General features: G+C 35.5%; 1 protein-coding gene and 1 pseudogene across 1 annotated transcript; both read right to left on the reverse strand.

The window, feature by feature from the left end:
- Positions 1-273: 273 nt before the first annotated feature.
- LOC130053542 (toll-like receptor 4) lies at positions 274-2,175 on the reverse strand (annotated as a pseudogene).
- Positions 2,176-13,261: 11,086 nt separating this feature from the next.
- LOC130053543 (toll-like receptor 4) lies at positions 13,262-15,205 on the reverse strand. The gene has a single exon (XM_056160883.1). The coding sequence runs from the start codon at positions 15,203-15,205 to the stop codon at positions 13,262-13,264; it is 1,944 nt and encodes a 647-aa protein (XP_056016858.1).
- Positions 15,206-15,451: the final 246 nt, after the last annotated feature.

The raw sequence follows: 15,451 nt of genomic DNA on the forward strand, positions 1-15,451 counted from the left end.
ATTTGACCCAATGCAAGGTTGTATTGACGAACTAGATCGTTATAACGACCATAGAATTTGCGAAATGCTGACTTCAATCGAGACTGTTGAAATCCCTGTACCATCAACTTGTTTGTCAGTAGCTTACCTCGATTTCAAAACTGACTATATCCAGAACAAGCTCTTGCATATCGAATCAGTTGAGATAATTCAACGGAAAACAGTGTCATCAATGGTATGTTGAAGACGTAATTACTAAATATCTTTGCTGTTGAATGAAAAACAATTTTCACACACTTTTAAGTAGTATATACATTGTAAAGATACATCGGTCGAATTTTCAGTAGGGGTTTTCGAGTGAGAAAAAAAGTCGGTAAACCCACGTTCAATGACTCCAAAATATTCTATGCATTTGTTTCTTTGTTCATGTCATACCATAGGCGTTTCCATTGAATGTTTTCATTTTTTGTAAAGTTTGACATTTTATTAAAGCATACACTTCTGCGATATGATGGGCAGTTTCGCAAGTAATGTCACTGGTATATTTCATCCCATTATCAAATACTCGATATGCATTAATTCAAAGCTATCGTTCATTTATATCACTTGCCACTTCTGTGCACAAACTGTAAAGTTAATGTAAATTCAATTCTTTCATCTTGGTCCAAGATAAATATATGCGGAAGACGAAACTTGCAGAAATGCACTGGTATTTCCTTAGCTTTCTATCATATTGACCAATTTATCCCAGAAATAGTCACAAGCACACATTTCTTCCGGCTATTCAATATAGCAATTTCTCTTCACCAGATCCATAATTTTACTTGGATAACAGTTGTTGTACACTTCCGGTAGCAAAATAAGAATGACAAAATCCAAGCACCCTCGATCGACAATGCCTTCTATCTTCGCCATGTTCAGTTCATAGTCGCGCCACCTGGATTCCAAGTACTTTTTAGATACAACGCAAACAGTTTTTCGACTCTCTTGTAGACTGTATATAATATTATCGAGTTTTGGAAACTTAATGTTAAGTTAGACATACCACTCACACTAACCTCCCAGTCAGATAATCTGTTGTTACTGACGTTAATGTACTTTATCCCTTTCGAATTTTTCAGAATATGCTTTGGTAACGAAGAAATTTGTTGAATGACAAATCCAAAATTTCAAGACTCTCAAGATTCTTAAATAGCTGGCCTTCGGTGTCCTTTTCCAGGTCTTGGCCCAAGTCATTGTGAGACATATTCAGAAGTCTTACGTGTTTTAAATCCTGCAAACTTTGTGGTGACACGTGAGAGCAGGAGTTGTTTTAAATATCAAAGGTTACTATACTGTTATTCTTAATATGCAAATGCTTAGTCCAAAATAATATGAAATTGTTTTGAAGGTACACGTGTTGAAGATGTGGAACATGCGCAGCGAAATCCGCACTACGTAAGTATAATCTACTGGTATGAGCATCATATGTTTCAAGATTTGGGGGTGACGGTATCGTTCAATTAAAACTAAGGGTATAAGCATCCTTGTAATGGTTTTCTAGGGCACCATTGATGGAGCCAACAACGGTATCAACAATATATATATATTTTTTTATCTCGACATGGATCTATCACACAATCCGGGTATTTCGGTGGATCCTGCTGAAAACTTGTATTGAACACTCAGGTTAGCCATCAATACAAATTTTAACAGATATATGCCTGTTGTTAATCTGTTTTTAGCCATTGAAAATACCTCTAACGTTTTTGGTAAACTTTTTAGGACACCTTGTTCACAGATTTCCAATCTATTGTTGTCTAAGAAGAGTTCTGTAATATTTGTATCTCTGATATTTCTCAAGTGATGAAGTCTTCAGGTTGTACCTGCTCCTGTCATACATGTGATCCCATTCAAATGCAGGAAACTTATCCTCGTTTTGATAAGATCAAACGTCAAATTTGGTAGTGACGCAAATTCTAGGTTTCTATTGAAGGAAATATCTAAGTATCGCAAATTATGCAAATCACTGAAAGATCCTTCTTCGACATCACTCACATTGCAATACGATAAGTCTAGAAAGCTGAGCTTTGGTAAAGAATTGAAGAACTGTTTCCTCACAGTTGTCATATTGTTTGAAGAAAGATCAAGATATTTTAAATGTTTAGGCAATCCCTGTCGAGGGATTTCTTTAATTTTGTTGTGACTTAAATCCAGTCAAACAACACTATCATTGAATTGAGGAATGTTCTCTACATTTCGTCCTGAACAGTTAGCTTGGACACCATTGTGTCCATGCCAACAAATACACGTCACATTTCCAAAGATGCATGTTCTGGCTAAGGCCGAAACGGATTCCACAAGATAAAGACATCCAAATATGAAAATCCAGTATGATAAAGGCATCATTCCCTTTCTATACATTGGTTATCGACAACATACATCTGCACTATCAACAGCTTTAAAGGGGACTCGATTTATGAATTATCGATCTGTTTTCATAACATAATATAATAGTTTTATACGTACCATAACCAGGAAGTGAAGACTTATGATTGCGTAAATCTTGCCCAACAGCACGTTTTGAATGCGTAAAGGCCACACCACTATGGATAGTGTTTGCCACGTGCACATTGCCTTTTGTGGTTTTAGGTACATGTATTCTGATTCAAATATTCATCACATTTTTTTTACCCAAATATCTTGGGCATGTGAAGGCATAGTAAAAAGTAAATTTCGAAATTATTACAACATGATTACTCCGGGTAAAGCAACACATATGATCATAACTAAAAACAGCAACTGATATACCAATGCTAGAGACATGACAATTCACACCTCGGTGGTGTTTTAGAATAAATGAAAAAAAGTGAAGATAACGGACAGTAAATAAATATAGGATATCTCATGGTTTGTGGCTGGATATGATTATTATCCAACGAGTTGTGTGTGGGTTTTTTTTTTTTATCCCTTTGCCTTGATGAGGGAATAGAAAACACACAACGAGTTGGATTATAATCGTATCCAACCACAAACTATGGGATATTCTTTTCATCACATATTTTATCCTAACAGATCTTTCCATAATATTGATCCATTATTCTGTTTTGTTTACCTCAATCTGAACTATATCCGTTACGTTCACAATACGCCGCTACAAATAGTACATTGGGAAATACAAATAAAAATGAATATGGACTGTCATAATGGTTTAATTCATAAAATATAAATTTCAAATGACAAAAAAACCCATTCACATCTTAGAACGTTTTACTTTAAAGTTGTGTGATTATTCATGAATGCTAGTATGTTAGTCACCCAAGTCTGTGTCGTAGATGACGCGCGGTCTTCGATTGGATGTTCAATGTTGATGATGAATTGTCCACTATGTATATCAATATTCAGATAATTTGTACGCTTTTTGTGACATGGAGGGTGTTTCTTAAATCTATATTTTAAAAAAGTGATGGAATCGTTTTGTGTGCAGTTGAAAGTGGCGTATCCCGAGTTCATTAGGTGCATGGAGTTGGAAAGTTGATATCCATTAGATAAAGGGATAAATATGTGATAAAAGAGTTTTGTGTGTTCGCTTCCTAATATGATTTATCAGGTTTTCTAAAACTAAGAACGAATTACACACTAAGACATAATCAGTTATGACAGGGGGTGGTACGTGTCACTTAATGCTTTTTTTTTCTTACAATGTTTTATTGTGTCCTTCATCATTGAGAATATTTTACGAACGATAGAAAACATGATCAGGGGTGTATGCAACGCCAAGCTGCAGACTATTTCACTTTTTGAAGACGATAACAAGGCTAGATAATGAAAAAGACAGATCTGTTCCCTCGATCGTGAGGCCTATATATTGATCAGATAAACGAAGTAATCTGTGGTCAAAACCAGTGGGTAAAGAACGGCCTAACAAGTAGTTTGAAAAATGTCAGAGAGCATTTGACCCACTGACAGGTTACATTGTAAGCCAAATCGTTATAACGACAATAAAATTTGTGAATCGCTGATTTGAAACGAGACTGTTGAAACCTCAGTAACATCAACTTGTTTGTCAGTAACCTGCCTCGATTTAAAAATCCATCATACACAGAACAAATGAATAAATAAATCTTGTTTGTTCTTGAAATGTTCTTGTTTTATTCAGCAAATAATAATAGTAAAGTCTGAAGTTTCGAACAACCCTCATGCAAGATAATCTTCGCATCTTATTGCAGAAGAATAGAAAAGTACAGATATCGCTGTTGGTCTTTAATATACAGCGTTATAAAATAATTTATTCTTATGCAATTCTATTTGGATAAATGATTCCCTTGCAATGGCTTTTGACGTTATCATTCTTGACTGGTATTTACATGTATATTCACTCAATTTTTACAACTTGAGTGAGGGTCAATCTGTGAAGCGTCTATAAATTAAACCTTTGAGGAAAAATGAACTCTGGAAATAGAAAGATGATTGAAATGAGAAGTGTTGGACCAGGTAGAGCAATCCAGAATTTCCCCCGAATATCTCGATGACAGTTGGACAAAACCTAGTTATTGAACTGTCAACCTCTTGTTACAATCGAATGCCTGTCCCAATCTCACATTTCTTGCATATGTTTACAAATATATTGTGGTGATTAATAGGTTTCATTTGATAAAGATAAAGCAAGTTATTTTGCACATTAGGTTTTGTAGTATTTTATGCTCTGTATCAGCAAAGGGCAATAACTAGTATGGTTCATCAAGTTCCCTTTGGAGCCTCTTCTACCGTCTGGGAAGCTATGTCCAATCAACTGTTCCTTTTCCATCATCACATTTTTCCCGTGCACTACCAATACCTGAACCAACAAAAGATATTATCATAGGCTACTGACATACGAGAATGTATTTTTAGTTCCAAAAACAGAATCGGAGGAAAGTTTTCCACGGATTACTGCATTTACCTGATTAAGATGAAGGGCACATGGCGGGTGTGGCCGGTCGACTGGGGATCTTTTCTCCCTCTAGACACCTGATCCCACCTCTGATATATCCCAATTTTAATTTGGCATTCCTTAAAGGAGTTATGAGTTGATTATTGTTCGTTATCTGCGCCTTTTCATCTCTTTATGCAAACTGTATTCTGCATTGATATACACCTCATTTATTCCATTTCTGTTTCATCAGAGGTTTTCCTGAAATCCCTATCTTTGAATGAGTTACTTTTAACAACCTAGATAGCTGGATATTTTTGTTGTTGGAATTTTGATCCTATTCTTTACCGGCCGTTGATATTATCTGAAACGTGTAACAGCCTAACGCGACGAGCAGGATGTTAATAAAACCCAAGAGAATATTGTCTATTTCATAGCGCAGATTACAAAGTTAAGATTGACACTGATTTTGACTACGGATTGCTCCATTTACTAGATAAATATTCAGGGATCAAGGCGAGTGTGACCGGTGAACAGATAATGCTTACTCCTCCTACGCACCTGATCCCACATCTGGTATGCTCAAGGGTTCTTGTTTGCTCAGCTATTAATTTTGTATTTTTTATAGGAGCTATTCATGATATATTTGATAAACATTTACGTGTTTACCTGCCTATAGAAGACGATACTCATCTCAAAGTAGGTATTTGACCACATATGCTACGCTACTGAATACGCTTATATCATTCTGATACCACTGACTTTACGATAAGCAATCACTGTTTCAAAGAACTGTTGCTTACATTCAGTAAGCATTACTGGAAGCAGATTCTAGCATTATCGACACTTTCACCGATATTTCTCCCAAACAGTGTCATTGTAAAAATATCGGGATTTTCCCCAAATAGTGTTGCCGTTTTAATATTACAGTATCTGGTAATTTCATGATACCAGCCAAGAATTAAGGAACCAAGATCAGAATTCCACGCAATAATATGACATAATGAGGAAGTGTATGTCGTTACCAAACTACATTTGTATATAATATAAATTTACGTAATTATGGATTGTACATATATAATTTAATCTGCATATTTGCATAAATCAGAATAAATCCGTTTTGTAGTATAATTTGTGTCACAATACGTGAAAAACTAGAATGGTGAAGTCATTCCTGCGCATGGAGCTTTTATTTCATAAGTAAATGTTCAACAGAAGCTACAAGAAGATGTCACCCCATCCTTAATCGACAATTGAATGAAATGCGTAGGAAAGTGTCATTAAGTGACAAGTGTTTTCAAAATATCGAATAACATGTGTCAAATCGAATCAGAAACTGACAAGGCGAATCAACCAGGACAGTTTTAGGCATGGATATAAAAAAAAAATGGGTTCCTGCATAGGGTAGTATGGTCGTTTATTGTATACGGAAAAAAATCATCAAGATCAGTCAAAGATCTGGAAAGCATAATTAACAAACGTCTTTTGAAAATTATTGGGGGACCGTTAAGTTTTAACTGATATGGCTGTACACCAGCCGCACCAAGTTACAACTACCATTTACGTCCATAGTGGAAAAATTCAAAGAGGGTAAAGCATTCTTAAAATGAATTGGAATTATTCTAAAGATGAAACGCAAGAGCAGTAGGTACAGAAACAATACAGGAATGAAAGTGTTCAGTCTCTAAAGCAGTGTTGGGCGAGGAGAACAGACCATTGCATACGGACTCAGCAGGATCAGTGGCAGTAGAAACCCAAGATATTAAAACATCGGGAACCTGTTACTGAAAAAAGCTTTCATTTAAGATGGACAAGATCTGGTTCATGGGAAGATCAAAACCAAAGAGCAAGAAAACAGACAACCATAAACGGTAGAGTTAGGTAGTCAATGCTTATTTCTAAAGTGAGAAGTCTTCTATAATTCCTTCTAAGACCAGTCTACGATGTACTGCCAACACTTACAAATTTTCACAAGTCGAACCTTTCAGAAATACAAGACGGTCTCTTCTGCAGAAACAGAACCCCTAGAACACTTACTATGAAGATGCAAAATTTCCTTTCAACAGGGAAGATATGCATAGCAACACAAACAGGCTCCCTGAAAATAAGTTAATAATATGAAAAGACAGTCGAAGGAGGCTAAAAGCTTGAGAAACAAGTATTGATACTCAGTTTGTAAAACATTGGAATCATAAAAGAAAAGAGAACCAAAGATGTCCAGAATATCAAATTAAACTAGGAATTACATTTGTAATTTTTACATTTGTAATTGCTAGATGCATCTCTGGGCAAGAAGATGCAGTGATGATGTTCCAATAAACCTTAGGCCTGAGAGCGTTATCTGGTCACTAGGGAGAGAAAAGTTTTTGTAATGATAAAGTTGACTGTTCCCTAGGATGGGAGGTACGGCGAAGTCAACGAAGGAGGCTGGCAAATTATGAAAAACTATGGAAGAGTACAAAGAAAGAGGATAACAGGCATGTTTTTCTTTCGTGGTTGGTTACAGAAGCTTCACGGCACAGTCAATGTAGAGATTACTCTGTAGCCTAGGAGTGACTGAACGGTGTAGAAAGGCAGTATTACAAAAGTAGACGAAGCAGACCACCCTCCTCGATATGAATGAAGAGAGATAGAAGAAGCTGGGAAGGGATGTGATTTGTCATCATTAAAAGAACATTAATGTTTATAATCTGTCCAGGGAGGCTTCGGTTTTCATCGTGTGCTTAATGTAATTCGAAACATTAGTCTGGGTTATCGTTCTTGCATTTCCGCGACAGTTGATACACAACAACCAAATTAACTCCGATTGTAAGTGATCTGATTGATGTAATTCAATATTTGCAATTTTTAGAAATGTATTGGAAACACGAAAGTAGATAAGAATGTCTAACCAATTCATTGATATATGTATATTCAATATTCTGACTTGGTTTGAATAAAAGGTCAGGCGAAGTTTGAACCAGGTGAGACAAACGACGTGAAAAGGGTTACATGATTTCTCTTCTTTTTATCACTGATAACGTGATGTTTACATTTTCAAAACACAAGTATAAAATGAGTCTATCCCAGATCAGAAAATAAGGTGCTAAGTATGTGTGAGTCGGCTGTATGTGTGTGTGGAATGATCATCCCAAAGTGCCTCAGAACATAACACACTAAAGATAAAAGGATTAAGAAGAAAACCTTATGGAACACCTTTTTTATAATTATAAAAAAATCACAGGAAACATTTCCCAGTTTCATACATTGCTTCTGGTCACTCGAATTGCTGTTCTTATGAGACTAGTAGATTCTCTCTTAAAACCATAATATGTATTTAATTTTTCTAAAATGATCATTATGGAAAACACAATGAAATACTTTTGATAAATCCATCATAATGCTGCATTATATTTCTTATGTGATCTAGAACTCAACAACTTTCCACATTTCGTTTCGACATCCATATCTTGCTCTAAACATTGATAACATATCATTGAAATAGTAAAGAAAGCTCCGATAATTGACGTCACAGCAGGTGTGGCGCTATAGTGGTCTCTTCCTGCTGAAAGACCGTAATCGCTGAGCATAGGTCTAAATTTTGCAGCCCTTCACCGACAGAGGTGACGTCTCCATATGAGTGAAAGATTCTCATGAGATACGTTAAACAGTATACAATAAATCAATAATTGATCATGTAAACGGAGTAATTTGTAGTCCGAAGATAGAATGTGCGATATGCTGACTAAAAGTATTGACAAATGGAAATTGTATGTTTCTGATTATTGGTACACTTTCGCACTGATCTCTAACAGCCACTCAAGGTAAAATTTGTGGTGTTTATGAAAGGTATACATATACTAACATACTCATATCTTCTAATCTGTGTGTAAAGACTCGTATACAGGAAAGGATCCATTTTCATCATTGACGATTTATATGTCTAGCAGGATTGTTATGTTCTCTTACTGGAGAATCAATGACTCAATGAAGGCTGTTGTTGTAGTCACTGAAGGAATCCTATTTCTTTCTATGGCGATTTATATCCTATTTGAGAATTTTTTACTCCTAGAAACGTCATTATATCTAGGGTAAGTGCTACAAAGTTTGATCTATGCATGGTACGTACGACTGCACTAATGAGGATATTGGATAGGGCCAACACCTATCGTGGCATAGGACCTCCGCTTATAAGGTCATATCCGAACGACCCATGGCTTTCATATTTAAAGCCAGGAAAGATCAGTTACTTACCATGAGAGGTAAAGATAACGAATGGTGGTCAATCTCATACCTCCTATAAGGAATACAAAATAAAGAGTTGGGCAAACACGGACTCCTTAGCACACCAGAGAAGGTGTTTAGGAAGAGTAAACATCCACTGTCCACTAGTCACGCCAGGCACGGGCCTTATGTCTTGATCTGGAAAACGGAATAATCTGTAGTCAAAATTATTGTACCAAGAACGGCATAACAATGGGGTTGAAACACGTCAGACAGCATTTGACCCAATGTTAGGTTGTATTGCAGAACTAAAACCTTACAACGACCATAACATTTGCGAAATGTTGACTTTAAACGAAACTATCGAAAACCCTGTACCATCATCTTCTCTGTAAGTAGCCTGCCTCGATTTAAAAATTGATCATACGCAGAACAGGTTCGTGCGAATCGAATCAGTTAAGAAATATATACATTATATGCATGTGAAAATGGATATTTCTATATACATTTGTAAATATTGGAAGTTGACAATAGAGAAGCTGAACTCATCCTGTTTGGCATAAAGCTGTGTTGCTAGTTTTACTTCAATATTCAATTTAAATAAAACAGTACGAAGCAGATAGGGAAGACTCTGTTATGTTTGTTCACAATGGAGGTCACAGGATATATGGAATTGACATAACAATGAAAATGATTATTGTTAATAGATAAAACGTCGTCAACATATCTAAATGTCGAATTGAAGGTCACAGGAAGAGTTGTTTTCTTCATGTAAGTGCATAATGAATAAACTCTGTTTCATAAAAATATAGAAACATGTCAGCTAACAAAGGAGCACAATTCGTACATATAGGAATTCCAATAGAATATTAGAAGACCCCCAAAAGATCCCCAAAGACAACGAAGATATTGTTAATGAAGATCTCCAACATTTTTTTTATTTCAACTTCAGATTACTTGCGCGTGGAATCAGAATGGTGTTTAACAAAGAAAGTTTTCAGATGACTGATCACTGCATGCGGATATTTCCTTTTTCCATTTATGTTGAAGAAGCAACTGTCTATGATGTCAAAAGGTCTAGTCTTACCTGACGCAGAGCTGGTATTAAATTAAAACAGGACTACCCATTGTGTCTTAACCACTAGGCTACTATGAACCGTGTGAAGGAAGGTGATACAGAATAAAAACTGGATGGTTCTTGTTCCAAACTCTCGATGGATAAATTGATCTCACTGAGAATTCATTACAATATATCATGGGAAATTCTTTCTTGGTGATATTTATCCAGCAGATCCAAGGGATTGACATCTGGTGCATCAAAATTGGTACCGTATAAGTTTTACATTATGACCCCTGGGTCGAGGCCTCTGCTGGTGGACTGTTAGTCCCCGAGGGTATCTACAGCCCAGTACCTAAGTACTTCGTTACCAGCTTAAAAATACGGATGTATATTTAATTGCTGTTATAAAATTTAGAAATTCATTTCAAAATTAAGGATTATCTCCCTCATGCATAGCTCTTATCCTTGGACGAATTTTCCTCCACTTTTTTGGCACGCTGTTTTTGGCTATATTTAGCTCCAAAACTTCATAGTTATTTCGGATTTCAAACATTTCGGTTGAGCATCACTGAAGACACATTATTTGTCGAAATGCGCATCTGGTGCATCAAAATTGGTACCGTATAAGTTTTACACTATATGATCAACTACAAGTCTTTCACCATTTCGTAAGTGTTTTTGATGCTGTGAAAGCTACGAGGTCATGTTACACCAGACTTCGTTTGCAGTTTAATTCTTAATATACTAGTTAGGTCTTCTGGCTTCATTCGACCTGATCTGACCTTTTCATGAATTCGATCTGATCATGCAGAAGGCTGCTTTGTGGTTTGGGAGGTGGTATATTGGATGTAATCTAAAAGATATTCTATCAAATGCTTCTATATCAAAATCGGTTCCTTTCTATTCCCTGCTAGGTGACAAGTTTCGATTTTTAAGTATTTTTATTTCATAGATTTGATACTTGATAATAACTTCTAATTCTATTTTCTTTATTTCTCCTCTATTTGTGACCTAGGATGGGGGTGATTGAGATCAGTGATTGTAATCAAATGTAATATATTACTGTTTTAAGAGTAATTGAATATGTTTGTAATTGAGTTTATTTTCAATTACATTTAATCAAATGCATGCAATTGCAAAACAGTGTGTAATTGCAATAACTTTTCAATCATATTTCAATTAAATGCTTCATGGTTTAAATATTACAATATGATTTTTGATTGAAACAATACTTTATTATCTCAAACATTACATGTATTACACAGCACGCTGAACAAATACAAACTTTCTACTTCAAGGTACAAATCATACGAAATCAGTGCATATAATGAACAACGATATTGACTCCAAAGTTACTGAAGAATATATAGTTATTTAAAAAAAAAAACGAAATTGAAGTCACCAATTACTTTTGTGGAAAACAATGGAATTGCAATTCATTGAAGGAATTGGTATCATAATTGAAAGTAAATAAGGGCCCACGGCAGGTATGACCAGTGGACAGGGTATGCTTAATCCTCCTAGGGGCCTGGTTCCACCTCTGGTATATCCAGGGATCCGTCTTTGCCCAGCCCTCTATTTTGTATTCCCTATAGGAGTTATGAGATTGATGACTGTTCGTTATCTTCACCTTTCATATGTTTATATTCAGCTTTTATTATAAAGTAATTCAAGCTATAACTGTTTATGATCCCTCAACATAAAGGTGAATGTAATACATCATATACACAAAGGGGAGAAAAACCCAGAGTGCCAATTGTGTCGATTAAAAGCAAGGTGAAGATAACGAACAGTGATCAATCTCATAACTCCTATCAGCAATACAAAATAGATAGCTGGGCAAACACGGACCCCTGGACACACCAGAGGTGGGATCAGGTGCCTAGGAGGAGTAAGCATCCACTTTTGACCGAATACAAAATTAAAGGGATATGCTGTATTCTTTTGAATAGTTCCTCAAGACCGGGAGGTTTTTCTTCAACAATACACTTATAACACTTCGCGAAAGTTATGTCCCTTGTCCGCCATCTCCGGGATAAAAATCGTATTTCCCTACGTTGGCCTTTGTAATTTTCCTATCTGTAGCTTTGACATCTGCTATTTTTCCATCAATTGCAGTCAACTACAATATGCCCCAGATTGGGGCAACCCATTAACTTGTATGAAAACTTGGTAATTGGCTAAAATTCAAAGTAATAACATCTTACATTTGGTAAGGTAAAGAAGGAAAACTGGGTTTTTCACCGATTGACCTTTGTCTACCCCGTAAAGGGACGTACCTTGCGGCGAAGTGTTGATACGTGTATTATGACAACTACATGTATTTGATATCTTTCATTTTTCTACTATTTACAGCATGTACAAAATGCAATTATATAAAACATATACAGCCATTTCCCATGTCATTCATGTGAAATGATGCCAAATGTTTATTTGCGTTTAGGGGTTTGTTGGAAACCAGCCAGTATAAAATAAATTACTCTTAAAATAGTCCTGTCAATTTTATCTAACAACTGTATCTATTACATTTTCATCAGTGAAATACTGAAATTTATCTATGGAATAAGAATTGATATTTTAACAGCTGTTATTTTCACGGTTTGAAAATGACAACCGGTATTACTTGCTTCAATATTCATCTGCGATACATAAGATCTTCAGTTTATGTTATACGTAATTAATTTTTTTAATTATTCAAACATTTTAAACACTAAACACGATTAAATTACTGGGTTATCTGATATAGCTTACTGGAGCTCAATTTTATTGGATCTTGTCTTTACCTTTATCGCATGATTTTTGTATTCAACAATTACAAAATTTATATTCAGCTTCAATTTACGTTACACGACAATGAAAACTGAAGTCGTAAAATGTAGACAATCCATGAAAATGAGGCCACGGATTTAAGTGATTCGTAAGTATCCTTTACACTTGTTCCTTTCTGCCACACCATCGGTGATTCCATTCAATGCTTTTAATCTTTGTGAAAGTTTTACATTTCATTAAAGCATACACTTCTGAGACATGATAGACGTGATACCACTCGTATATTTGATCACATACTCAAATATTCGATAAACATTAAAAGATGATCGTTCATTTATAATGTTTACAGTTTTGGCTCTTTACCTTTCAATCATATCGACCAATTTATTCCAGAAATCGTCACAAGCACACGATTCTTCCGGATATTCAATATAACAATTTCTCTTCACCAGGTCCATAATTTTTCTAGGATAACCACTATTATAAACTTCCGGTAACAAAATAAGAATGACAAAATCTAAGCCACTCCGATCGACAATGCCTTCTGTCTTCGCCATGTTCAGTTCATAGTCGCGCCATTTGGATTCTAAGTATTTTTTGGACACAATACAAACAGTTTTTCGACTCTCTTGTAGACTATGCATTATACTATCCGTTTTTGGAAATCCTGGCAAATAGTCCCGATCTCTGATGATAAGCTTCATATTCCTGTTTCCTTCCAGACGAGGAATGACCTCATTCAGTACAAACATCAAAGTAGAACCACTGTAGGACAGAAATACATCATTTTCGTAATGCACGTTGGTTGACCCCTGTATATTGCCTTGCTTTACCCATCCAAATTTCTGCTTTGACTTGTAGACAATATATCGGATTTTCCATTTGTTCTTGACAAGTAACCGACTTGTTAAAAAGCTACAAAATACTGCCAATGACACTGCACATCCAACGTACCAACCTAAGTAAGATTTACAAGACTTTGACAACGAAATCACAGATTTGTTTAATGTTCTAAAACTAAATCGAGGATTCGGTGGAGAGCACGTGTAATTATCGACGTAGAGAAAATGTTGTTTGCTTTCTTTCATCCATACTAGAAATTCTTGATTCTCACATGAGCAAGCTAGCGCATTCTCAGACAAGTCAATGGATACATTGGAGTGTTTGAAAGCTCTTTCTATGTTAGTACGAGAGTTGTCATCAAGCGTTGTCAATTTGTTTTGAGATAAATCAAGCAATGTTAAATTGGACATACCACTCACACTAACTTTCCAATCAGATAATCTGTTGTTACTAACGTTAATGTACTTAATCCTTTTTGAATTTCTCAGAATTTGCTTTGGTAACGACGAAATTCTGTTGAATGACATGTCCAAAACCTCCAGTCTCTCAAGAGTTTTAAACAGTACACCTTCTGTGTCCTTTTCTAAATCTTGTCCTAAGTCATTGTGAGAAATGTTCAAATATCGTGCATGTTTCAAGTCTTGAAAAAATTGTAGTGACACGTGAGAGCAGAGATTGTTTGAAATATCCAAGGTTAATATATTGCAGTTTTTCATTTGTATATGCCCCATCCATGAAATTATGAAATTGTTTTGAAGGTACACGTGTCGAAGATTTGGAGCATACACAGAAAAATCTGGAACATGAAAGTATAATCTACTAGAATGAGCATCATATGTTTCAAGATTTGGGAGTAAAGGAATCGTCCAGTTAAAGTTAAGAGAATAATCATTATTGTAGTAGTTTCCTAACATTTCTTTGATTGAATCATTAGCACCATCATAAATTTGTCTTTCCACTTTATCTTGACATCTATCGAGCACAGACGAAGGGTATTTCGGTGGATGAAGCTGTAAACTTGCGTTCAAAATTCTTAAATTCGTCATTGATGCAAATTCTAAAAGATATACACCTGTTGTTAATTTATTGTTAGCCATTGAAAATACCTTTAACGTTTTTGGTAACCATCCAATTACTCCTGGTTCAAATAATTCCAGTCTATTGCTGTCTAACGAAAGTTCTGTAATATGTGTTTCTCTGATGTTTCTTACATGAAGACGTCTTAAGGTTGTACCTGTTCCCGTCTTACATGTGATCCCATTCAGTTGCAGCGAACTAATCCTTGTTTTGATGAGACCAAATGTCAGATTTGGCAATGACGCAAACCCTAAGTTTCTATTGAAGGAAACATCTAAGTGTTGCAAATTATCCAAATCAACGAAAGCTCCTTCCTCCACATGACTTACACTGCAATACGATAAATCTAGGAAGCGGAGCTCTGGTAAAGAATTGAAGAACATTTTCTTCACATGTGTAAGAGTATTCGAAGAAAGATCAAGATATGTTAAACGCTTAGGCAGTTTTTGTGGATCAATTTCTTGTATGTTGTTGTGACTTAAATCCAACCAAACTGCATTATCATCAATTTTAGGAATCTTCTTTCCAATTTTTCCCGAGCAGTTAACATGGAAACCATTGTCTTGATGCCAACAAATACATTTCACATTTTCAAATATACATGTTTTGCTTGAGGCTGAAAAGGATTC

Source organism: Ostrea edulis, chromosome 3 (genome assembly GCF_947568905.1).
Source record: "Ostrea edulis chromosome 3, xbOstEdul1.1, whole genome shotgun sequence".
NCBI lineage: Eukaryota > Metazoa > Mollusca > Bivalvia > Ostreida > Ostreidae > Ostrea > Ostrea edulis.

Coding starts and splice junctions, on each gene's coding strand:
- LOC130053543 (XM_056160883.1), bottom strand. CDS start 15,205: ATGTTCTTCAATTCTTTACCAGAGCTCCGCTTCCTAGATTTATCGTAT.